This window comes from Sebastes fasciatus, chromosome 12, assembly GCF_043250625.1.
Source record: "Sebastes fasciatus isolate fSebFas1 chromosome 12, fSebFas1.pri, whole genome shotgun sequence".
Taxonomy (NCBI): Eukaryota; Metazoa; Chordata; class Actinopteri; order Perciformes; family Sebastidae; genus Sebastes; species Sebastes fasciatus.
Window position 1 is genome coordinate 28410305 of NC_133806.1, and position 24864 is coordinate 28435168.

The window sequence follows — 24864 nt, forward strand, 5'->3', positions numbered from 1 at the left end:
AAAAATATCCAAAACCCATAAGCAGTAATACACACTTACAGTTATTGTATGTAATCAGTTAAAGGTTTAGTCAATATGTGAGCGAGTGAGTTAAAAGTAATGGAACTACTGTGTGTCAAAATGCTGTAATTTAGAATGACCTTTGATCACACACACACAAACCTACACCTGCATATACAGTCTCATGCTCTCACTTGCCAGTAAATCAGTGCACACAAGCACATCCTCCGCGGGCTGACACACACTCAGGGAACAAAGTGAGTGTGGGGAAGGGGGGGAAACAGGGTGGATGGAAATCTTCCTAAAGTGAAATACATTTCTGGCAAACACTCGGGTAAGATTAGATAGGATCGGAGACGTTGATTTACCGTGTCGGTTTCTCCCTGGCAACCGTTATCTGACCACTGCCTGGCTGATTTATACCCCGGGATGCACTGGTATCAATTAGACGAAACCTAAAGGAGTCATTACCTAACTAGCAGAGGCCCCCAAAGACTGTCTGGGATGGCAAGAGTAATAGAAGTAATATACTGTCACTCACCACAGAAATACACTATCCCTCTCACCACAAGACCACTATAGGACACTAGAGGAAACTGGTTTCTTAGCGGGGGGACACTGTCGGCCAAAATGACACAACGCAGGGAGCTGTGCGTCATCCAAAGCCGTTTACACAGTAACTGACGAGTGTCGATGAGCTACATATGGGTTCAATGAAGCACATTAGCAAACACAGCAAATTATGTACTGGTAGATGTGTGTTCTAATTTCTCAATATTCAACTCTACATGTGATCTCTTTATAGGAAGACATGTATGAAGATAACGCTGCGATTAGACAGATTGTATTCCCACAGTTTGAATTTACACAGTATACCATTCCGTTACCCAACTTAAGCCTGATGGGTCCTGACAAATTATCGGGTTTTAGGTCGAGTTCGGGCCATCTCATTTCATACAGCTTCAGGCTCGGTGTGGTTTTGGTTATTTTCAAATGTAATTTAATAAGAAATATCTCTCTTTTTCGCTCTGGCTGCTCCGATGGTCTGAGTCTGTGTGTACACGCGTCTGTGTTGCAAGCAGGACATGAAGTGGCCAGCGGGGAAAGTGAAAGAAACAGCCAAACTAGACCACTGTTATGCGTAACATTAGCCTGGCAAACTAACGCTCAATACTGGATAAAATAAAGCACAATGTTGCTAAAGGGAGGCTTCTTAAAATCTCTTCTTTATTATAGAACCACATGACCTTATATGACCTATGATTGTGCAGTTTTGTTCTGGATTACGACGGTTTAAGACGTCAGCCATATTCATCAGGTCAACAATGGAAAAAGGTGAAGCTGAACATGATATGGACAAACAGTTAAAGAAAATGGTTTTGGCTGCAACTTGTGTAGAGTTATTACCACTGAACATGTACCTTTGTACTGTTTTGGAAGCTAATTTGCGCTGGTTGGCTGCAGTGCCTTAGTCTGTGTAGGTTAACATTATGGCTGTTCCCAGGTCAGTTCAGTTTTATTAGTGAGAAAGTAGAATGACAACATGAATTTGTTTCAACGCCACCAATTTCTTTAACGCAACTTGTGATTTTTAGGTTGTAGTGGGCTCAGTTTTAAAGCTAGAGTGAAGATGCTGGTATCATATGAAACTAGAAAAACCTAAATAATAAATTCGTAACAAACATTTCATAGTAGCTTGGTTGTGAAAATGGTTAAATAACGCTCCAAACTTATGCTAAATTTTGGAGAGGAAAAACTAGCTTGGTCATTTTCACAGGGGTTCTCTGACCTCTGACCTCCAGATATGTGAATGTAAATGGGTTCTATGGGTACCCACAAGTCTCCCCTTTACAGACATGCCCACTTTATGATAATCACATGCAGTTTGGGGCAAGTCATAGTCAAGTCAGCACACTAATAACACTGACAGCTGTTGTTTCCTGTTGGGCTGCAGTTTGCCATGTTATGATTTGAGCATGTTTTTTATGCTAAATGCAGTACCTGTGAGGGTTTCTGGACAATATCTGTCATTGTTTTGTGTTGTTAATTGATTTCCAATAATAAATATATACATACATTTGCATAAAGCAGCATATTTGCCCACTCCCATATTGATAAGAGTATTAAATACTTGACAAATCTCCCTTTAAGGTACATTTTGAACAGATAAAAAAAGTGCGATTGATTTGCGATTAATAGCGATTAATTATGGACAATCATTCAATTAATCCTGATTAAATATTTTAATCGATTGACACCCTAGCTTTATGTGATAGTATATTGAACAAGTTTAGGTTTTGGAGTAATATTTGGACACAGCAAGCCATCTGATGAGGTCGGCTGATGACAAATTTCGACTATATTCTGTTCTGACATTAAAAAATGTAAAAAATAATCATCAGATTGATCGCTAATTACAATAATCATTACTTGCAGCCCTCATATTGTATGTACCACTGCTCTGATTTGAAGTTCCCACCCAGGATTATGGTCTGTCGCTTCAACACGGCTCCATGCTGAGAGACACCAATGTTCCACAAAATATGTCTCTGATAATCAACTACGACAATCTCACAGCTTTCTCACACTTTGTGTCTCGAACCAACTATCTGCAATACATCTTCATCTCGACATGTGTGTTAACAAATACCTTGCTGGACAGTCCCCCCCCCCCTCCCCACTCCCACCCATGTCTTCTCTGTGATATATTTCTATTATTAATGTGTTGAAAACTATTTATTAGTTGGGTTAACTTGCCAAATCACAGCGGGTTCTATTCCCAGATATAAATCTCCTCATGTTTGGCTTTGCTTCTCCCTGACTATTGAAACAGAAATAATATGATAAATGGAAAAAAAGAGTGGCTTTCTTTCAGCAGAGTAAACAAACGGACATGATCGTAACTCAGAGACTGGCCAGGGAAACAAAATAAAACAAAAATAAAAAAAATCCAGAGACATAAATAAATAATGGGTAGCATTCACTTTGTTCCACGAACAGAAGTTTTCCTTTACAAGTGTGCTGGAGTAAATCACCATGAAGAAGCAGGGGGTCCGCAGAGGCAAAGGACAGAAGAGAAAGCTTTGTGTGTGTGTGTGCGTGTGTGTGTGTGTATGATGTTGTATGCTTATGAAAAAGTGTGTACTACTAGTAACAGGGTTTGTCGATACGTATGTGTGTGTGTTCTGGGGAAATCGGGGGCACTCTATGGGCAGTCTGACGGAGAGCTGAGAGATTAGGGAGGGTCTTGTTTCATGGACCTTAAGACATATGTTCTCTCTCTCAGCCCCCCCGCCCCTCCCTTCTTTCATTGAACTATAAATGCCCCCCTACCTTGGGGAGTGGTGAGCCGTGGACGGAGGGAGGAATGCGGAGCTTCCACTTGCTTTTCATTAACACAGGATCTGGTAACACACCTCACTGTCAACCTAATCCCCTCTCTCTCCATCTTGTCCCCTGGCAGAGGGGGGCTGCCATGACCAGGTACACAGCCCCAGATGTTCCAAGGATGAGGGGTGGGGGGGGTTGGATGACAGGGTCTTCACCCCGTTGCAGCTATGGATGTACGCTGATGAAGACAGGGCGGGGTGGGTTGAGTGTAATGACACATACTGGAGAGACCCCTGTTACTGCTTTCCCCCTTCTGTCCTGTATTATATCTCCTTTCTCCGCTTCCTTTATCCAACTTTGTTTTTTGACAAACCTTTTTATTTTTCTCATCAGCTCCTCTGTCCTACTTAAATTTCCCTTCTTGTACTGTATCCCCTTTCTTCTTAATCTGCATTTTTCCCTTAGTCTAATCATGTTTTATTTCCTTTTTATCTGACTTCTTCTCCCCTCTCATAAGCCCTGTTACCATAGAGCTGGTATTAACATGCATCCTGAGTGATCGGATCAAAAGTGGACAGCGTGAACGCACTCAAGACGCATTGAGATCCGATCACTCAGACCACATTCAGAGGTGGTCTGGGCCACATATGGCCTCATTCTTTTAGCATTTATTATGCGAATGTGTCCTGGGCCACATTAAGGACCGCCTACTCAACTGACGTCCCGCTGGGATACGCGGATCTCTGCGCTCCTCATGTGAATAGACGCGAATGCTTGTCTACCTCGTGGCATGGAAACGGTTTCTGTGCTCTACTGTATCCTGTCGGTACAACTGTATTTTATTAAAATATATCTTATCTATAGGCTACATATTTACAGACTATCAGACTAGGCACGTGAAGTGCATTATTATCATACTGTCGGAGATGTGTCGGTGTTTTTTTTTTCCGGTGCTTTGCGCGGAGCTAATACCCGCTCGCTCTCTCTCATCCCCGGCTCTCTGAAGCTCTGTACCCCGCTGTTGCCTGGCAAAAGGTGGCAGTGTTTGCGGCATGAAGGTCCCCGGGGATTGCAGGTGCAATAAGCTTATATTTTGATATTAATAAAAATATACCCAAATTCACGACTATGTAGGATATTAATACCGACTTTCATGTAATATTACGTCACAACGTCTGCTGTATTAGCCGTGTGTTTACTACGTGTTTATTTGCATATAGAGCGGGGAAGTGAGATCACAAGTGGTGTGAACAGACGTACTTGAAGCGATCCATTTGTGATCCGATCACTCAGGACGCATGTTAATACCCGGTCTGAACGGGGCCACATTTTCTCCTCTCCCTCTACTTCTCTATCGCCATCACCCTCCTGCTTCCCTTCATTCACGACTCTTTCCTTCCCTCTTCCTCCCTCTCCTGTTTCTCTCTGCACACTGGCATCATCCCGAGGTCTGCTCAGGATGTGCTCCATCAATCTCAGGCCGCCGCCGCCGCCGCCGAGGACCAACAGAGAAACAACAGCAGCAGCAGCAGCAACAGTAGTGGTGTACACACTGCAGCAGTAGTAACACTACATTCTCCTGTCTTACATCTCTCATGTACGGCCCTCTCCCAGGGGGGTCATTCCCGCTGACTTATTGTGGCAGCTCAAACGCACAGCCTAACAGAAAGGGAATCCTAACCTTTATCTCCGTGAAAAAAAATTCCAAGGTATCCGTTTTCTGAGGTAGAGAGCGCGGCGTGGAGAGGCCAGAGTGCTGAGTGATGGAGGCGGTGCAGCTGAGGCTAAAAGTCAGCAGATACGTCAGTGATCAGTCCGCGTAATTGGAGACAGTTTGTCTCCTTTCGATGGCAACAAATCTGGAAACACTATGGGAAGAAGCCCTCGGGGAAAATAGCCGTGTGTGTTGTGACAGAGATCTATACGAGTGCTAAAGTAATCACGAAAAAAAGAAAAGAAGAAGAAACAACTGGGTGAGACAAACGTGTTATTCAGCAGGATAACTGTTGACATGTGCTTTAAAACACCTTTTCCCATGCAAAAAATACTTCTGCTTTGTGGGCATTTGGTGCCATGTAAACTTTGTAATCCTCCACTGGCAACATGTCAGGTGTGCCACAAGAGACGAGGCAAAGAGATGAAATATCAGCGTCTATAATGAGATCTACATACAGGATCTTAAACCTCTCAGGTATTTCACACAGCACTAAAATATGATATACGAGGAGCCGAATGAAACTTTAGCTGCACACGATGACAGCATTAGTTTTACGGCAGTTATTATAACGTCTTGTTCGGAACAGACGTACATGATGTTATGTTTTTTGGGCCGTAACAACAAACAGTATTTCAAAGAGTTTGGAGCCAGACCGGGGATGAATGATCCAACGGATGTCAATAAACAGCAGTGGTCCAGATCCCAACCTTTTTTTTATTTGCGTCCAGTCAAACGAGAAGCGGTGGCTGTGTTTCAAGGTGCTGCTGGTAACTGTGGGATAAACACTATCCATGAAAAGGACAGTTCACTGCACACTAATCTGTTTACTGTCAACAACTCGAAGACCGACTATTAACAAATCTCTTTCAAAAACGTGCAAAGGGAGATAAATCACTACAAATAGTGGAGGCATCTGAAAGCAAAGTGAGCGGGAGGGGATTAGCTTTCATATTAGTACAATTGTCTCTATTTCTTTTTCCATTGCACTGCACACGCAGCTTCAACTGTGTTTGTCGAAGTCAACACATCAAAGACGGATGAAAGCTGGTGAAAATCAGAGCGGGGCAGCGGCGCTGGGTATTGTGTCACTGTGCAGTTATGCAGATTTGAGTAAACAAAGTGCAAATTGTTTGAGGTTTTAATTAACATTTTCGACAATCATTTTATCTGAAGTAACCCAATATAACAACATCTGTCAAACAGATGCAGGCATTTAGAGAGCCCAGCTCCAGCTCCGTCCTCGTCCCCCCGCAACCCCAGTCAACAGGGGATGTGTTGCTCAGCGGTACTGGGGCACAAACCGTCTACTCACAACAGTGTTCCTCTCCTGCATGTCAGTTCCTCGCTCTATTTTAATCCGTCTGTTTCCATCTGCTGTCCAATTTGGAAGACGTGCCACAAAAATAGCAAAAACATCCCTGATTATCTGTTGCAGCGCATTGGCTCACACCCAACGGCACAGGGGAATTGGAAGCTTTATAATTTACATTGGCATTAGCAGTTCTGATTGTTAGGATGGAAACACTGCGATGCCTCCTGGATAATAGTCAGCGTTGAGGATGAAGGCAGGGTTCGGCCCTAACACGAAAACAAACATCTCGCTCTCACACACACTCATGCATACAGTAAGCACAAGGGGAATATCTGTCTCTCTCTCAGGCCCTAATACACACACCCTTGCAATCAAATACACAAAACAACTTTAGGTCCAAGACTAACACAAACATCTCACTTTACAGTTTACTGACAAACCTTGTTTTTGGCAGATGAGGGCTTTGCTAGCATGTGTAAAAAACAGCAATATTCCAAATAATACAGAAAAGCGATACTGATATTTGGTTCCCAGGGTGAGTGAATGACAGAACGTCAAATCGTCCAAAAAGGCAGAGAAATCACATGTTCTTCAACAAACAAGGGTGGATAGTGGAAAGTTTGACTAAGCGAGATGCTGATAAATACATATTCACACTGGATTTATTCTTCTCACACAACCTGCTGTTTAATTCCTGAGGGAACATGTGTTACAGCTAGGGCTGTCTATCGATTCAAATATTTAATTGTGATTAATCTCATGATTGTCGCAATTTATCGCACATTTTTTATCTGTTCAAAATGTCCCTTAAAGGGAGATTTGTCAAGTATTTAATGTGGGAGTGGGGCAAATATGCTGCTTTATGTATATATTTATTATTGGAAATAAGTTAACAACACAAAACAATGACAGATATTGTCCAGAAACCCTCACAGGTACTGCATTTAGCATAAAAAATGTGCTCAAATCATAACATGGCAAACTGCAGCCCAACAGGCAACAACAGCTGTCAGTGTGTCAGTGTGCTGACCTGACTATGACTAGCCCCAAACTGCATGTGATTATCATAAAGTGGGCACGTCTGTAAAGGGGAGACTCGTAGGTACTCATAGAACCCATTTTAGTTCACATATCTTGAGGTCAGAGGTCAACAGATCCCTTTGAAAATGTCCATGCCAGTTTTTCCTCACCAAAATTTAGTGTAAGGTTGGAGCGTTATTTAACCTCCTTCACGACAATCTAGTATGACATGGTTGGTACCAATGGTTTTCCTTAGTTTTTTTATAGTTTCATCTTCACTCTAGCTTTAAAACTGAGCTTGTTACAACCTAAAAGTTGCAAGTTGCATTAAAGAAATTAATAGCGTAAAAACGGATTTGCCTTTACACGTTATTATCATATTAACTGTGACAGCCCTAGTTACAACACTTCAGCTACAGCTAGGAGTGGTGCACTGGGTATAGCTCTTTAGAGTTTGTCCACATCAATATTTGTTTGGTTACACAATGACACGAAACAGAACAATTTGTTCTCCACTACATTTTTGCATTGGATATTTTGGAGCTCTGTGTAACTGTACTTGATTTTCAAAGGGCCTGGACTGGTTCCTGTTGGCACACGCTGTTAGCTTGGGTACTGGGCAAATGACACACAAAAAAGCGTGTATATTTAGTGTAGTGCATTACTGAGTCTTTGTGGTTTCTTTTAAAGATGATAAAATCTGCCAAATGGGGTGAAGTCATTGCAGTTGTTTCCAATGTAGCTCCACCTGTTTCAAGAATGTCCTTGAAACAAGTGGCAATGTTTTGCAATGCAACAGAATAAGATGGATCACATCACTGGTTAGATATTTTTTCATTTTCACGTTAAGAAAAAAACAGTAATAATAAAGTTAGTCATTTAAGGGCCTGGGCTCTTGTTACTTTGGAGTGAAACAAACACGGGTCATTTACTGAGCTCTGAGAAGTCTTAGCAGGGGGTTGGAGAAAGGAATATAAAATGGTTCCATAGTCTAAAAAAAATGTGTTCCTAATTCTCGTGTGCCCACATAAGCTCTTGTTATTTTATAGTTTCTGCAAAAAAAAGGAAAGATGTTTTTCTTTGACTCACCTTCTATCCTGGGCCCTGACTTCATGTTCAGACTTCCCGTCATGGCCGACACTGTTACGGTCACGCTGGGCCTCATTGGATGGGCCTCCGTCTCCATGACTACCACGATCTGGGCGGTGTGGAGAGAGACCTTGTGGAAGGACAGCGCCAGGGCCCCGACACCGCTGGCTTTACCCAGGGCAGAGGCCTGATGGTGCGGGTCTGAACGAGGAGAAAAGGCCCTGGGCAGCGTCTTCGTAGGGGTGGAGTGAGGGGAGGAGGAGGCGGACGGTGGTTTGCTGGAGGTATCCCATGTGTGGTCTGGTAGGACTTTCTTCAGGTAAGCTTTGGCCTGCTCCAGCTTCGCCAGGGTGGGGTTGACTTTAAGAGGGCGCCACAGCTCCACATTAAGCTCAGCTGTAGATAGAAAGAAAATGAGGGGAAGAAAAAGACGAGAGATAAGAAAAGAGACAAAATAGAATTTTTAAAACTGTGCTGTCAACAAAACTTTACAAACCACAACTCCCTCTATGGATAGTTTCTAAGCAATCTCTCTCAAAATTGGGGAGTATCTCTTGTGCTCTTCCTGACTTATATTTATTAAGAGCTGAGTGATAATAAAACGGGGCAGGAAGCAGAGAAGAATGCTTTTGGGCAGGTCATAAAAACATGAATTTACTGTCGAGACAAAACAGGTTACCTCATGTCAGAATTACATTAAGTACTACACACACTCTCCCCGGGGGGTTTCCGTGTGTTTGTTTTTGTGAATGGGAAATTAAAGGAGACATTTCATGCTCATTTCTAGGTTCATACTTGTATTTTGGGTTTCAACTAGAACACGTTTACATGCTTTAATGTTCAAAAAACACTTTATTTTTCTCATACTGTCTGTCTGAATATACTTGTATTCACCCTCTGTCTGAAAAATTCTATTTAGCGCCTGTCTCTTTAAGACCCCCTCCCAAGAAAGCCCAGTCTGCTCTGATTGGTCTACGTTTCGGTCTTCCGCATCCGTGCTGTCCACAGTACTGTATATAAGAACTGGACGTAGTCACCGTGACGTCACCCATTGGTTTGTGGACTGACGTTTTGAAGCCTTGAGTTTGGCATTTTGTCTGTTTGCCAACTTGTTTTTTGCAACCAGAAGTGACATGAGAGGGTGGAGCTAAGTACAACCAAACACTGACTAAGACATTTTTAGGTGACCAAAAAAGGTTATAATTAACTTTCATGAACAGAAAATACTTAAAGTTGTAAGATGAAAACACAGACAACTCCCAGACCGGACAACGCCGTGGTAGCGACCTGTCAATCACAAGGTAGCCATGCCCTAAAGCATCCCCTGCTTCATGGTCTATTTGACTCTAAGTTGAACCATAATTTACTAAATGAACATCATGCATCTGCATTTCCAGTATTCTGCATCTTTCGCCATCTTCACAGCTTCACTGCAGCCAGGGACTCACTGTGTGTGTCAACTACACAGAGTTTAGCGGCACTTCAACTGGTGACTGTATAGTTGTGACATCACAACGTTACGGAAGTCCCGACGGCCCATTTAAAGGCACAGTTTCTGAACACGGGGTGTATGCATTTCTCCGTGGATTGAGCGTTTTGATACTTTCACAGTATTTATATAGCACCTAGACCTGCTTTATAATCAAAAAAGACATGTAAATCTTACTTATATGATACCTTTAACATTTTTTTTTTATGATGAGCAATCTAGTGAAAGACTTCTTCAGTGCTAAAGCTGGCCCTCCTAAACTATGTTAAACCCAGGACCCAAATTGAATAAATTCACTGTTGGCTGGGGTCTTTTGCTCTTCAAAACTCACTCTTGTCATTTGGAAACCCTCCATAAACTAGACACAATCCATTTGAGTGTTTTAAGAAAAGGCAGGCTTCATCAGTGTCCCACTGAGCAAGATGTGTTGCTATCTAACCCAAAGAATACTGCATGGAACCACGTCTCGTAAATCAAACTTTCAACCTTTTAGTCCTCTTCTAATCACTGAGCTTTGCATGCAAGGACCAGTTAAAGAACAGCTGGCTCCAGTCTCCAACTCTTTCTCCTCGTCTTATATGCACATATATGCACACACACACACGCACACAATTACAGGCTGTCTCACTGTAACATCCTAACGTGACACTGCGGAATAGCAGAGGAGAATCTCTTCTTCATGCCAGCCACATAAATCCAAGACTCCTCGGCTCTCTCTCGTTCTACCTCTTTCTCTCTCTCTCTCTCTCTCTGGTGCACTGCAGCCTTCAAACACTTGACTGGAATTTACAGAGACACATGAATTAACTCAATGCCGTTTTACACCACTTCCATTATCCCATTTTTCCACTTGGTCATGATGATGGGAGAGGGAAGCGGCCCGAAAACAAGCGCAGCTGTTTTTCATGGTCTCATCAAGGCACCAGTGTTTAGAGGGGTTTTAAGGGTTTTAGGCCTCCCGTCTGTCTCCTTCCCAGGTAGGAGCGCTGGATGACACGAGCGGGAGCGCTGCCAAGAGAGGCAGGCGAGCGCACACACACACACACACACACACACACACACACACACACACACACACACACACACACACACACACACACACACACACACACACACACACACATAAACACACACTATGCCCTCAGGAGTCTTTCTCATTTAATCCAGTGGAAGTGAGGCACATGGTCAAATGGAGAGAGGAATTGGAGGAAAGATAGGTGGAATTTGCTGTGCAATGTAGCTTATCATTTCCACTTGACTTATCACCAGGAAACTTTCCAGCGGTGGAATAAATAGTCCGTGTGCAGCTGTTCATCCAGGTTCCTCTGCTCCCCTCCCTCCTTCTTTCATTTTCTCTCTTTTCATGTAGCCCATCCTACTGCTTCTTTCTTAGTCCTTTCTATCTTTTACTCTTCTTCCAGCCCTCAATTTAATCAACCCCACCTCCCATCCCCCCCCTCTGTAATCACATAAAGCTGTCTCTGATCAACCAGTCAGGGCCTCGCCTGGCTCTCTGCACAGGCAGACCTGGTCCTCATTATATCGATTGTCCTCCATCCCGAGGTCCCGCTCTTCCCCCACCCTGAAGAACCCATCCTACCCCCGACGACCGGTGACGGTGAGGGATTTATTACCTGTTTATTCAAAAACTCACCTGGCCTGAGTGAGCAGCGCAATGGATACAGCTCGCTGTAACCTACACGTAACTTTTACTTGATATGGGACATTAATCATGAGTAGAAAGTCTGATGTACAGTATGCCTTTGTGGCCTGGAATTATTATCAGCCTTTTTATTATTAGCAGTAGTCATACGAGCCTTTCTTTTAGGTGGCTAAAATACGTTTTACTGCCGTTCCCGTCCACAGCACTGTATTGCTTTGCTCTGATGCCGGTGCTCCTGTCTGTTTCTCCAAGCTGGGGGCACGCCGACTGTCATCTACTGTAAGTAATACATCTACTATGGATAAGTACCTCGTACAACCCCACTTCAAAACACCCAAACTATCCCTTTAAAGGGTTCAAGGAAAATCTCTGTCACTTTACTTTGTCCAACGACAGCAGGATAGAGTGCATCTGAATCAGTTGATTTAAGTTGTGTGAACTCCGAAACAACTCTCCACAGAGGACCCCGGAGAGGAACAGCATCTGTTCAGCCTTCCCCCCCTGGCTTCATTCAGGCCGACCGATGGAGCACATTCTTTACTGCAGTGGAGCGATGTCCAAAGATGAATCTTTTGCAGAATTCTAATAAAATCACTTCACAGCAGTATGTGGCTTCAAGTCGAGTACATCTGTGTCATTTCCCTGCGTTTGGTTGTCTCTCTGGAGCTGTGTGTGCGAGACAGCCTTTACAGTGGCGTTCCATGTGGTTTCGCTATCCAGGCAAAGACGGCATAAAACGAGGAAATTAAAACCTCAAAACAGAAACAAAAACAAAAAAACGATTAACGAGCCATGACAGGCTTATACGTTTTACAGACCAAGCTGCAAAATCCAATATTTATGGAGATGTAACGCAGCACTACGATGAAGACTTCTCTCAACACTGCTGCACCTCTTTAACGCTGTAAGAAGAAGAACTGACAATACTAATCTTATATAACGCTGCTTTCAAATGTGCCTGTTATGCTTCAGGAGGGCAAGGAAAGACTGCAGAGATTTTTTTTTAATTAAAGGAAGGAAATATAAATTATTAAAAAACCTGGGGACACTTTAATCGCCAAGGAGGGGGGGGGTGGGGGGGTGGGGGTCAAAAGAGGGCTTTTCCAGCAGTGGCACTCTCACACATATGAGTGTTTTTATTGGGAACACCTTGGCTTCAGCCATAAGACTACTGGCTGTTTTAAGCTGGAGACTGTCAGTGCAAGGAGCAGGCATCAAGCCTAGAGGTTGAGAGGTGGTGTTGGTGTTCACATACCTTTAAAGAACAGGACTTAATGTGAACAGGCTGGGGGGAATCATAGACTGGCCCTTCTCAGGTGTCAGCCTCTATTAGCGCTGGAGAAAGTGGGAGATCAAGGTCTGACAGAGGCACACACACACACGTAAATATCTCTACAAAGTGGCGGGGTAGATCAAATATGCTTATTAACCAGGTTACTGTGCCTTTTTTTGGCGAGGTCATGCATGACGCCGTCCCCACTTTGAACTGGTGCTGGGTATATGCATGTGTGCGCAACCGCCGCGAACATTGTTTTCATTCCCACCCCACCTTTGATTTCTCTCGCCGACTTTTACGCTTGACTCTTTGACAGCAGAGAGCCTGCGTCTGACACAGGTGGCAATGTGTCCAATTACACAGGGTCCGTATGTGAAGGGTATGTGTGTATGTCTGTGTTTGTAAGGGGCCAATCATGTTTCTGAGGGGGGTGTCTGTAGAATCCCACTGTCATGAAAAAAGCGCCTCATACCAAGTAAGGCCAGTGACACGCGCCTCCGATAGCATCTGACTCGAATTAGCGTGGTTCTGGACGGTTCGGAGGGGCACAGGCTTGTATACAGTAACTGACAACGTTTCTGTGAACCCGTAGCTTGACGGGAACCAGGGACACGGGAGAGTAATGGTTCCAATTTGTTCTAGCTAATCTATCACCTGTTGCTTCTCTCGTCTCCAAGTGGTAGCAGTTACATCTCTGGACTCGCTCACTGACCCTCTCAAAGACTGGAACTGAATAGGGAAGATGAGAGAGGGAGAGTGTATGTGTGTGTATTGTGTGTGAGCGCTGGTCATCACTGCGAACCCTGCACATCCCGGAACTTTTTTTCATGGATGTGTTTGCTGGTTAAGCCTTGAACCCTTCTGGTTTACAAATGTGGCTTCCTGTATGCATCTGCATTAGCGCTGTTTATGTGTGTGTGTGTGATGAGCGGTTGCTGAGTGAGGGTCAGTCTGCCGAGGCACCATCCAGTTTACAGTACACGTGTTACAAGTGTTTCCCACTCGGCATCCTTGGGAGGGCAGCTTTGATTGGTCTCGCGGAACAAACGCTGCAGAAATTGCGAGCACATTGCTGTAAACACACAGCAAGACGCGGCCTCGCGGCGGTCTGCTCTCCGTTTGCGCCTCGTTGAAACAAATCAAATGTGAAGCGCTGTCGAATCAAAGCAGAGCCGCCTGACATGATACACATACACATCGCAAAACTTAAAGACTTGCACGTGCAGATAAACCATCTGTGAAAACACCAGGGGTGGGGATTGATAAATAAAATGCTGGATGCACTTTTTCTTCTTAATCCTGTCTTCATCGATCCTCCCTTTATTCTTTCTTCACACTCATTTTTGTTTCCTAATCAAATTAGGTCAATCCAAACATCGAAACATGTCTCACCAGGTCAAGACATCGACTGAACCTCCCTATGAATGATGCTGACTCTGTCTCTATGTACCGTCTAAACAACAGGAATGACTGTATGCCACAAAAGTCCACATCCGTTCAGATTCTCCTGCTCTTTGTAACTTCTTCCTTTGCTCCCCCATCCCTGAAGAGGATAATTATCTCCACTAGAGACTCATCTAACCAAACAACTCACAGTTATGTGTGTGTGTGACTGTGTGGGTGAAGGGGTGAAGGGGGGAACCAGTAGCATGTGTGGTCAATTCTAGATATTTCCAGCGTAGCCTGACCCGGGGCAACCTCACACTGAGCCTGGATCCTGTCTGAGTCATTTGGGAGGTTGCTGTTTATATGTATGTGCAGGGAGAATGAATGTGAGTGATTATGATCGAAGTTATCCTTCTGAGACGAGGACAGCTCTGCTCTTTAGTTCAAGGGAAACACCTGACTGTAATTGCACATCTGCGCTTCAACTAAACACTAGACTCACATGTAACCAAAGCATAATGTAATAGAGATATGACAGGCTGTAACCCTGTTCAGTGAAACATCCTGTTCATAAATCACATTAAGTTGTAAAATCAACGCTGGACGTAATGCAATTTGGATTAGATAAATATACCAAGTGAATATAAATCTATTTAAATATTTATTTAACCTTTGGAAACAATACTGCATCTACTGCTGTTGTTCTTTCTTGCTCTTCTCCAAAGGGAGGTCAGAGGTCAGTGCAGGACTCTCTGTAGTCGACTCGACTCACTTTTGGTACCAGGTCCTTTTCTCTATGCTTTGTTTTCACTGCAGATAGTACCCCTCAGTTTAGGCGGGATTTTCAGGGTTGTGTCTAGAAGGTTACCCCCAAGTTGCAAATCTCTCGTGAGATGGTTACGGTTAGGCATTGACCTTGAATGGGTGACGTTAGGCGTTGACCTCGAGTGGTTAAGGTTAGGCATTGACCTTGAATGGCTGAGGTAAAGTGTTGACCTTGAATGGTTAAGGTTAGGCATTGACCTTGAATGGTTGACGTTAGGCGTTGACCTTGAATAGTTGAGGTCAGGCATTGACCTTGAATAGCTAAGGTTAGGCATTGACCTTGTTGACCGCTGCTTGGCTATTTAAAAACAGCAGGTTTATGCAGGATGTCCCGTGTCGCACTAGTCACGATTCTCTCTGACCAATCAGTGGCCTGCAGTGTTTTAACACCACCTTCTAGTATCGGCTCAGCTCGCTTAGAACCTCGACTGAGGCGGTACCCAGAATGAAGTGGTTCTATTGGGACCATCTACAACTTTTGCTAATGGAAACGCAAAAATAACCGCAGTAATGAACTAAACTGCTTTGTGGAAACGTGCCATATGTAGAGGGACGGTTTCTCTTTACTCGCTACATCAACCTGCCTCTCATGTACACAGTGAATCCCCGTCAGACAGGAGTCATATTTACCACGTAAGCTCAAAAACCTGACTGAAACTCTGATGTAATTCATGCCTCATGGAAAGGTCACGCACGCTGTAATTTGACTGCTGGCGCCATCTGGAACAAGCAGAGGGGTAGATGGACACTGGTGGCATGCGGGCTGCATTGTGTGATTGCACAGAGAGCCGCATTGTATTGTGCGATTCCAGGTGGACGGAGAAGCTGAGGGCTTTCCGCTGACAGCAGGAAGGGACGGGTGTGGGCGAGGGGGGGCTACGCAGCTTCCCCGAACCATCATCAATAACACCTACAGTTCAGCCTGGAGCTCCTTTTTTTGTATACATGCACAGTATGTGTTCATGATTGTATGCATGTGGAAGAAAGACAGACTATATGTCATACTGTGTCCGTAGTTGTGTGTGTGTGTGTGCGCGCATCTGCAGCATCTGGCCTACTGGGCTCAGGGAGCTGAACTCTGAAGGATGTCCTGCGCCTACACACACTCTCCAAGAAACCCTCACAGGGATAACAAGGTTGCACACACTCAAAAGCCCACTCACACTTTTATTCATTGCAGCAGTATTTGGGTAGGATGTCAGCCACACCCGTAGGTCAACAACCTTAGCTTAAAGCTGCTCATATGGATATCATATCAGTCTAAAAATAGGCAACCGAACCCTGTGAAAGGCAAATCCACAGGAGCCTGATTCTACACACGCACTAAAATCCACAGGAGCTTGTAGTCGGCTGTTCAAAGTGAGCATTAGCGAAAACTTCGTCAGTTAGGCTGCTCATCATGTGCACACGCAGCAGAAAAGTAGACCTTTGTGTCTGCCTCTGGGATGTGTTTGATCAGTGTGTGTGTGTGTGTGTGTGTGTGTGTGTGTGTGTGTGCGTGTGTCACAGCGGTGGACATTTCCTGCAATGGGATTAAATGTAAAACGGATGCCTTAAAATAGTAAACGAGCATGTTAGCGTGAGTGTACAGAAGTTGCATGCGTTGAACAATGTGTGTGTGCGTGCGTGTATGTGTGTGTGTGTGTGAGTGTGTGTGTGTGCGAGCGTGTGTGTGTGTGCGTGATCCCCACCCGGTCCATTGAGGAAATCTTTGATCTGGAGGCAGAGCAGAGGGGGAGGGATGCCCGTTTTACTGTCTACCTCTCCTGCTACCGTCTGCAGCCAAAACACATTGTAGTCCAGAGACTCTGGCAGAGTCTTTCCTTGGTCTGGATGAAAGATGAAGACATAAAGAAAGAGCGGGAAAAAAAGAGAGAAGAGGAAAGGGGCATGGAGAAAGGAAGAAAACAGGACAAAAAGAAATGGTGTCAACATATTTTGCATGAAAAGATTTTATATTTACTAGTCTGATAGTATTCCTTTGTGGGTTGGTAGCAAAGTTACATTCCCTGTACTTAAATAGGGTCTATATTAGGACTGTCGAAGTTAATAAACATTTTATTGCTAATAACGTTTAAACTAATTTCTTTAACGCATTAACGCAATTGTTCTTTCGGAGATTGTAGCGGGCTCAGTTTTGAAGCTAGAGTGAAGATACTGCCATCATATGAAACTAGAAAACCTAAGGAATCCATAGCTTTTCGCAAAGGAGGCTAAATAACGCTCCAATCTTGCGCTAAATTTGGTCGAAGAAAAACATGGCCATTTTCAAAGGGGTCCCTTGACCTCTGACCTCAAGATATGTGAATGTAAATGGGTTCTATGGGAACCCACGAGTCTCCCCTTTACAGACATGCCCACTTTATGATAATCACATGCCCACGCAAACTTTGTCATTCTCCCCTCCTGATCTCTCTTACCGAGGCACTTGTAGTCAGAAGCCACTCCTCTCAAGACCACGTCAAACACAGAGAGCTCCATCCTCTGCTTGCGGTGGTGGCAGCTGAGCAGAGCAGAAGGTTGCATCACCTGGATGTACAGGAGGGGCTCCAACACCTGGTCTCCAGCCCCTCTTCTCCCCGGCTGCCTCACTATGGTCACACCCAGCGCTTGGCGGGCCGAGGAGCGACTGGGAGCTGGCATGCCACCCAGGGATAGCAGGCTGCCTTTCAGCAGCGGAGAGGCCGGCTGGGAGTTGGTGCTGTTGAGGATGTCCTCGGCGGTTAGGCCAGCGAGGGAACCCTGGGCAGCTGGAGCCGGGTCAGGAGTGGGGGAGGCCGAGGCTGGAGGAGACTCAGACAGGACCTCAGGCTGGTTGAGGGAACTCTTTCCCACCTAAAGTAGATGCAGAAAGATTGATTAGTGCTCTCTCACCAGCGTCATGCAGTTTACATACATCCTGTGGATCCTATCCATAGACTGTATATAAAGACAGACGACATGACAGTTCCCTAAAAGTGAAGCCAAAACAACTTGATCGCCCCCTGGTGGCTGACTCCAGTATAGATCCCGCCCCCTCCGTGTTAGCGGAGAGGACATGGGCCAAACTAAAAAGTCAAAGTACATGTCAAATACATTTTACAGGGAGTTTTTGTCACGCTGATGTATGTTTAAGTGTTCGTTTTTCTGATAAGTTTGATTCTAATTAGTTATTTGATGCTATAAAAGGCGGTGAGATGTTGTGATTGAATTGTTCGAGAGAGGACCTGTAACTTTCCATAACCGTCACGAGTCCGTGTCAGTTCGATCATAAATGTAGTAATAGAGATATTATGGTTAGTTGTTGTGTCTTTCTAGCCAAACAGCTACCGTGGTGCTAACGTAGCAGCCAGAGGGCTCACGCTAGCAAGCTGCGGCCGTGCTCGGCTTGTGATTGGTTCAGGCGGTTGTGTTGGCTGGACCTCGATACCGGAGCTCCAGCCTCCCTGATCACTACTGCGTAGACTCTGGGTTCAAATGACGTCAAAATCACGAGATGGCAGCTCCCGTATCCGGGATATTTAACACTTTTATATATACACTTTTGTACAGTGGGAGGAAGTGGATGATCCAGATCACATTACCTATACAACATGTTGTAGCAAATGAAATTGGCACTCAGTGTAGATGTGAGCAAATAGACATTCTTATTACCAAGAATGAAAACTTCGGAGTTCTAAATGCATGTGACAACTATGTGTTTGTTTTTCTATTTCGTGCGGGACAGTGTTGAGCTGGTGCCTAGATCACACTACCCCCGACTAAGTGTAAAGGGCAGCTTTTTAATATACATCATATATATACATTTAAATTCTTTAGTCAGCTAGATGGGCAGTGACAGATTGAATAGAATAGCACATTGACTAACCGCACTGTACACATCCATGTTACAGTATAAAACATGTCATTATGTTGGATTAAATTCAGTCTTATGAATGTGGGCTGTATGGAATTACTCTCATAAACCACATAAAGTAATTCCAAATTGCGAAGTTGATTTGAAATCTGTGTAATATTATTCCTTTGTACTTATACACCACTACAATCCTCACATAAATGACACATATTGTGTATGGTATGATAAATTGCACACACATGGACAACTGACAAATCCAGGAAGTGAGTCATGAGAGAGCCTGCATGTCACAGGCTTGTTGTTTACCTTATCCCCAGGCTCCGTCTTCTCGGGTGTGCTGGGAGCGTCCGCCGATGAAGGAAGGGCCTTCGGGGCACTGGAGCAAGCATAGGTCATGACAGACAGCCTGCTGGCCGTGAGGAAGATGTCGAAGGGGATGAAGCTGAGGTTCTTGGTGATGGTGGACTTGTGGGAGGGCCGAGCGATGCAGTGGTGGCTGGCCCCGCACTGCTGCTCGATTTGGACGATGCGAATGCGAGCGCTGTCGCTGCCGAAGCCGCTGTCCTGCCCGGTCCCGCTGTGACGCGATGACGAGTCGACGCCCGCCGCAGGGTCTCGAGTGCCACGCTTGTGCTCGTGTCGACGCACCTGTGCACAGAAACAGAGAAAGGGAGGGCTGTGATCACACTGATTTTTTGAGCTTTGTAGGTAGAGATGACATTTCTTGCTGCATGAGCAAATGGTGGTTTTCAAGAACATTAATGAAATTGAAAAAGAAGGTAAAAATGTGTAACTTGCACCTATTGTTTACACTGTACAGTATTCCAAGTGGTGGCAAATGCAGTTAGCACATCTGTTCTGTTTTGATTTCTGCTTTTTCTCAACTACCACAACGTGAAGACCAGTGTTCTCAACCAGGGGGTCCAGACCCCTTAAGGGGTCACAAGATAAATCTGAGGGGTCGCCAAACAGGTAAATTTTTTAGATCTTCCTCTTATCTTTGCTTTTTTCATGCAAATTACTGGAAAATTGTATCTGACTACAACTTATTCAGATAAAACTGGAAGACAGTTTGGCTGACGCGGCCGTAACCTAGAGCAGTGGTTCCCAACATGGGGGTCAGGTCCCCTCATGGGGTAGAAATCTGAGGGGTCATGAGTAAACAGATTTGGGAGGCAGAGGAAACTAGAATGGCACTCGGAGAGCACAGATCTACGCCAAGGTGCCTGACTTTAAAAACAGATCACAGCTCACAGCTGGCGGTACCGTGAGGTGGTCGGCTTATTATTAACACGGTGTGTTTCCGTGTAACGTATCGGCGGATGCCTTTCTTGCTCAGCAGCCTTGTTATGTCTGTATAACGTTACACTACGTTGTCTCTCATCCCGTCATCTACCGATTTTTTCTTTCTCACCGCGGACGGCCAGCAGTTCCCACACATCGAAGTCTCGCCACACATCCACACACGTATCTCTCTGCTCTCAGAAGGAAAGGGGCTGGGTCACGCGTCATCCACACGTCATCAGTTACACTGTGCATGTGTTATACCCTGTGGTCTTAGTGCTCAGGCTGATCGGAATCCTTTAAAAAATTCCTAAATTCGGATCATGATCCGGATCGCCACCAAAATCTAATGGATTGTTCATTGTGCTATACTCCACGCCTCCAAAAAATGTCATTCAAACTTTTGTAGAAATCCTGCTAACAGACAGACAGACAAACAAACAAACATCAAACGAACACTGGTGAAAACATAACCTCCTTGGCCCAAGGCCTTTGGCCTTGGCGAAGGTAATAAACAGTAGTTCTGCTGCACAAAATAGTTTATTATTATTTTATTCTAATCAATGACTCTTTGGTTGAAGAGGCCACCTCAGAGTGAAATCTGAGTTTACCTTTATGTGATGAGGGGACGCAAGATGACATAGCTTTATTTTCTGGGGTCACAAGAGAAAAAGGTTGGGAACCACCGATGCATCCTCAAACAGCGTTATTAAATGCTCCCAGTAAAAGGGCGGCTGCTACCTCCACAAACACATCTTAACATGTGCAACAGCTTGATATATGTGATAAACATAAGAATTCAATTTGCATTAAAACAAAGTGCATTATCTCAAACCAAACCAAGATGCTGTGTTAGATTCACTGTGATGGATCACAGCATCAAATAAAAATGGATGAGAACATTTTTTTTTTTTTTCTCTTTTATGCAAAGTTTGTTACTTGTTTGGATCCTGCCTTTACAAGAGGACTCGAACCAAATAACTCGCTTGATTAAAACCATGGACAAATTGACCAAAGCAGGGGATGATCGTATAGCCACAGAGACATTAAAGGCATGCTCTGGGACTTTTTCCGCGGTCTTAAAATCATTTTGCACTTCTTGCAATATTGGAAATGTCTTTTAAAAAAAGGACCTCACCCCGGCAAATCCAATCGTTTCGTGCAGCGACTGTGGTATTGTGTCTCAAGCGGCCGAGATTTTATGCCTGGCTCCAGCTAACGGATGTCGGGAGAGCTCCAGCCGTTGTGGCAATAAAAAGCTTTCAGTGACAGATGATATAAATCAAAGTGAGTAGGTTGCTGGGCTTCAAGCGACAATGAAAGCAGGCATCTTTACTCTGCTACCAAAGCATGCCATCTTCAAGACTATAAAGAAGCCGCCACCGGCTCCCAGGGGACAGGAACGAGACAAACATATAAAACTAAACGCTACCTATCAAATAATAAATTACCGAACATGTTTATATAGAACTGACACGTGTGGGTAAAAAAAGATGGAATAAACAGAAGCGTTTACAAAAACTGGCATGGGATATATTTTTGGAGATGCTGAGAAAAAACCCTTCAAAACCATCTCCTCAAATAGATTCCTTTTTCTGTCGTACAGCAGAGCCGAGGCAGTCAGAAAGTACAAAATATAGGAAAAGAGAAGGCAAAGAGGGCCTTTCAGTTTATTCAACCAGGTGTTCATAAGTTTGCTCCGACTCTGGCTGTTCAGGGTGATATGAGTTTGATTCCTGGTTCAATAATCCGAATATGTGAAATTATAAGACTGTGGAATCGTTTGCTTAATATGTCAGAATACAGGATCAATAAGAAGGTTTTTCTTTGGAGTAAATCACATAATGCTCCATGGGCTACAGAACTTCACGCTATTTTTGAGGAAGCTGAATTACAATATAGTAATAATCTATCATGTAGCATGAACACAATTAGAAGAAAGTTACTTGCTAGATTTGAAGAAAAATGGTAGAAAAATATAATGCTAAAACCAAAATTATGAACATATATTCAAATCAAGCACAATTATGGTGCTGAATCTTATGTTCTAGCAATTTATCGAGGAGTCAAAAGTCTTTAGTTGTACAGTTAAGAACAGAAATCCTTTCTCTGGTACTTGAAGTCGGTAGATTTAAAAACATCCAGGAGGACAACAGGTTGTGCGAAGTATACATAAGTTAGGAGAAGTTGAAAATGAATCCCATTTTCTTTTGTATTGTCCATACTATGATGAAATCATAGATAAAATCAAATCAAATATATAGTTGCAGGTTTGTCAGGTGCATCATGAAAAGTCTTGGGCTTATTAATCATCATCATTTCCAATAGCGTGTCCATTATCGAGGCCTTTCCCTCCATTGATGTTAACGGCTACGTCAGTTTCAATTAGCTACCGCTGTCTCCTGAAACATGATTGTGATAAATTGAAAATAGAGGAGACATACGGAAAGAGAGTTTTCAAAAGACCCAAGGTATGTCCCGTCCCATCCCGCCCTCGTCTGCTCCAACCTGCACATGGTTGCTATTACAGCATGTACTCTCAGCTCCCCCCCCCCCCCCCCCCCCCTCGCTCTCTCGCTACATCGCTCCCTCCCACCCACTCCATGAGAATTTTAAATGTATATTATTGCTGTGGCGGAGATAGTGTTTCAAGACCTCCAGGCAAATACTAAACCCACTGGCAGCACATTAGACAGAATACTTGACTTATTAGATATTTCCTATTCTAAACAGTGTCATCAAAGGCTAAGAACAAGAGCCGTATAAAACGCCGCGGCATGCCCGCCCGCCTGCCTGTTCTGTTCTGTTCTGTTCGTCCAGGCTCATGTGTGGGGCTTCTATAGGATCGGCCCTGCCAGATCCCTCTCTTTTCCCTGGCCTAATGAGGACAGGATGTGTGCACTTCTTTTCTGTAGAAATGTAAGATTTTCCAAGCAATGGGGAGGGGAGGCAGAAAAAAAAAGGGCCTGGACTTGTCTCCATGTGTGTTGTGTTAAGCGGGTGAAGCTTGTATTGAGGTAAGGAGGTATTTGAAAAAGGTATTCAGTAAAGGCAAAACGTCCACTCCGAGGAGCGCCCCGCGTTGGAAGGGACAAATAAGCTGCACAGCAGCTGGGAAAAGAGCGAGCGCCAGGAGAAACTGCCAGATACTCTTTTACGCTCCTCTGTCTCTCTTCCCAAGCTCAGGCTGTACACATGCATTTACAATTACAGCAAATACCCCGTCTTCTCTTTAACCACCACTACTAAGAGAGTGCCCCCTAAGCAAATTCTTGGTCTATATTTAGACGGTGCTTACAAGTGGAATAACGGATAATGGGGAACACAATTGGGGGGCGTAGAGGAAAAGAAACAATGAGAAAAAACACACCACAGCACACTGTTGTTCATATAGTTTGAATCAATGCATGCAATCAAGTGCATTCACAAACATGGACACATAAACACACATGAAGTCAGTTGTTTTCCCAGGGTTTGATCTCAGCTTCACTGGACTCCTTCCTGTGTTTCTGGGCTCAGTTATACTATCCGCATTGTGCTAACTCCCGGAAAAAGAAAAAAACAGGTGAACCTATGGCTCTTTAGTCTATATGCTTTAACCTTTCGCCAATTTATTCATTGACAGAGGGCAATAAATTCAGAATACAAACATGCTCTGTAGCTGCAGGCCCGCTCCCAGCTGAAATCCCCCTTTTCCAACCATTACTTTCTATTATATTATATAATGGCTGCACCGAAGCACCGTTTCCAGATCCCAATGCAATCTTTCTCTGAACTTAGTTGATCATGATCATGGACTACACACACATACCCCCCCCAACAGCCAATCATGAGGTCATCCCCTCAGAGTCTCTAGGCAGAACATTCTGGAAAATGGAGGATAATCCCCAAAGTGTGAAACCGTGAGTCTCCCAAGTGCCAATCATATCCGAGTGCATCTGTACGACTTCTGACCCCTATTCCTGTCAGTGTAACTCACAACAGCTTGGCTCGAGGAAGGCTAATATGCGGAAGCAAATGTCACATCATCCAAATGCCACCCGTTTACAGCGTTGGCCGGCTAGTCGAATATGACAACATCACTTCTACATCTGAATAGCACATATGCAGTTGATCGTTTCCAGATGAATGAAAAGTAGGTTGCAATTCAGGTTCAGGGATCAGGGAACATAAAAATGTGGATGTTTTAAGATGGTAGAGACGTCCGTGGTAGTCGACAGGAAAGAATATAATAAATAAAGTCAAAGTAACAAAGGTGACTATTATTCCTTTCAAAAGGGTCCATTTAACAGCCACATATCCTCACTGAAGTCTGGATTATATAATAAAAGCTTCAAGGGAGTTTACTTCAGGAACATGAAAAGCACCCAAAAGGGGAGCAGAAAAAGCACTGAAAAATACGTACGGTAAATATATGTTCGTACATGTGAGTGTGCCGCACTGGCTAGCTCACGGCCACCACTCTGCACTGCTCTCATGAGGCGGTTACAGCTGATAACGCCATCCCGACTGACGCTGTCATTTCGGAAGTGTAGCGCCCAACCTCTGGTTCCCCCTCAGGTAAACACTGTTAGCACTCTCAGCACTGTTGCCTTCATTTTCACTGTTAGCACTGTTAGCACCGTTAGCTACAAGCGG

The 24864-nt window shown here is 44.2% G+C and overlaps 1 protein-coding gene and 1 long non-coding RNA gene across 5 annotated transcripts in view; one reads left to right on the forward strand and one right to left on the reverse strand.

Moving 5' to 3' along the window:
• The window catches only part of vps13b (vacuolar protein sorting 13 homolog B), a 394723-nt gene that overhangs the window by 88945 nt on the left and 280914 nt on the right, over positions 1 to 24864 (reverse strand). For all 4 annotated transcript variants that reach the window (XM_074654548.1, XM_074654549.1, XM_074654550.1 and 1 more), the window contains 4 exons: positions 19249 to 19590; positions 17528 to 17942; positions 16799 to 16936; positions 8469 to 8864 (listed from right to left, as the gene is read on the reverse strand). In XM_074654548.1, coding sequence (XP_074510649.1) covers positions 8469 to 8864; positions 16799 to 16936; positions 17528 to 17942; positions 19249 to 19590 — 1291 coding nt within the window. The remainder of the gene's footprint in view (positions 1 to 8468; positions 8865 to 16798; positions 16937 to 17527; positions 17943 to 19248; positions 19591 to 24864) is intronic.
• On the forward strand, positions 11300 to 12658 carry LOC141779642 (uncharacterized). Its single transcript, XR_012596377.1, has 3 exons — positions 11300 to 11575; positions 11824 to 11899; positions 12081 to 12658. It is a non-coding gene; the product is annotated as an uncharacterized LOC141779642 (long non-coding RNA).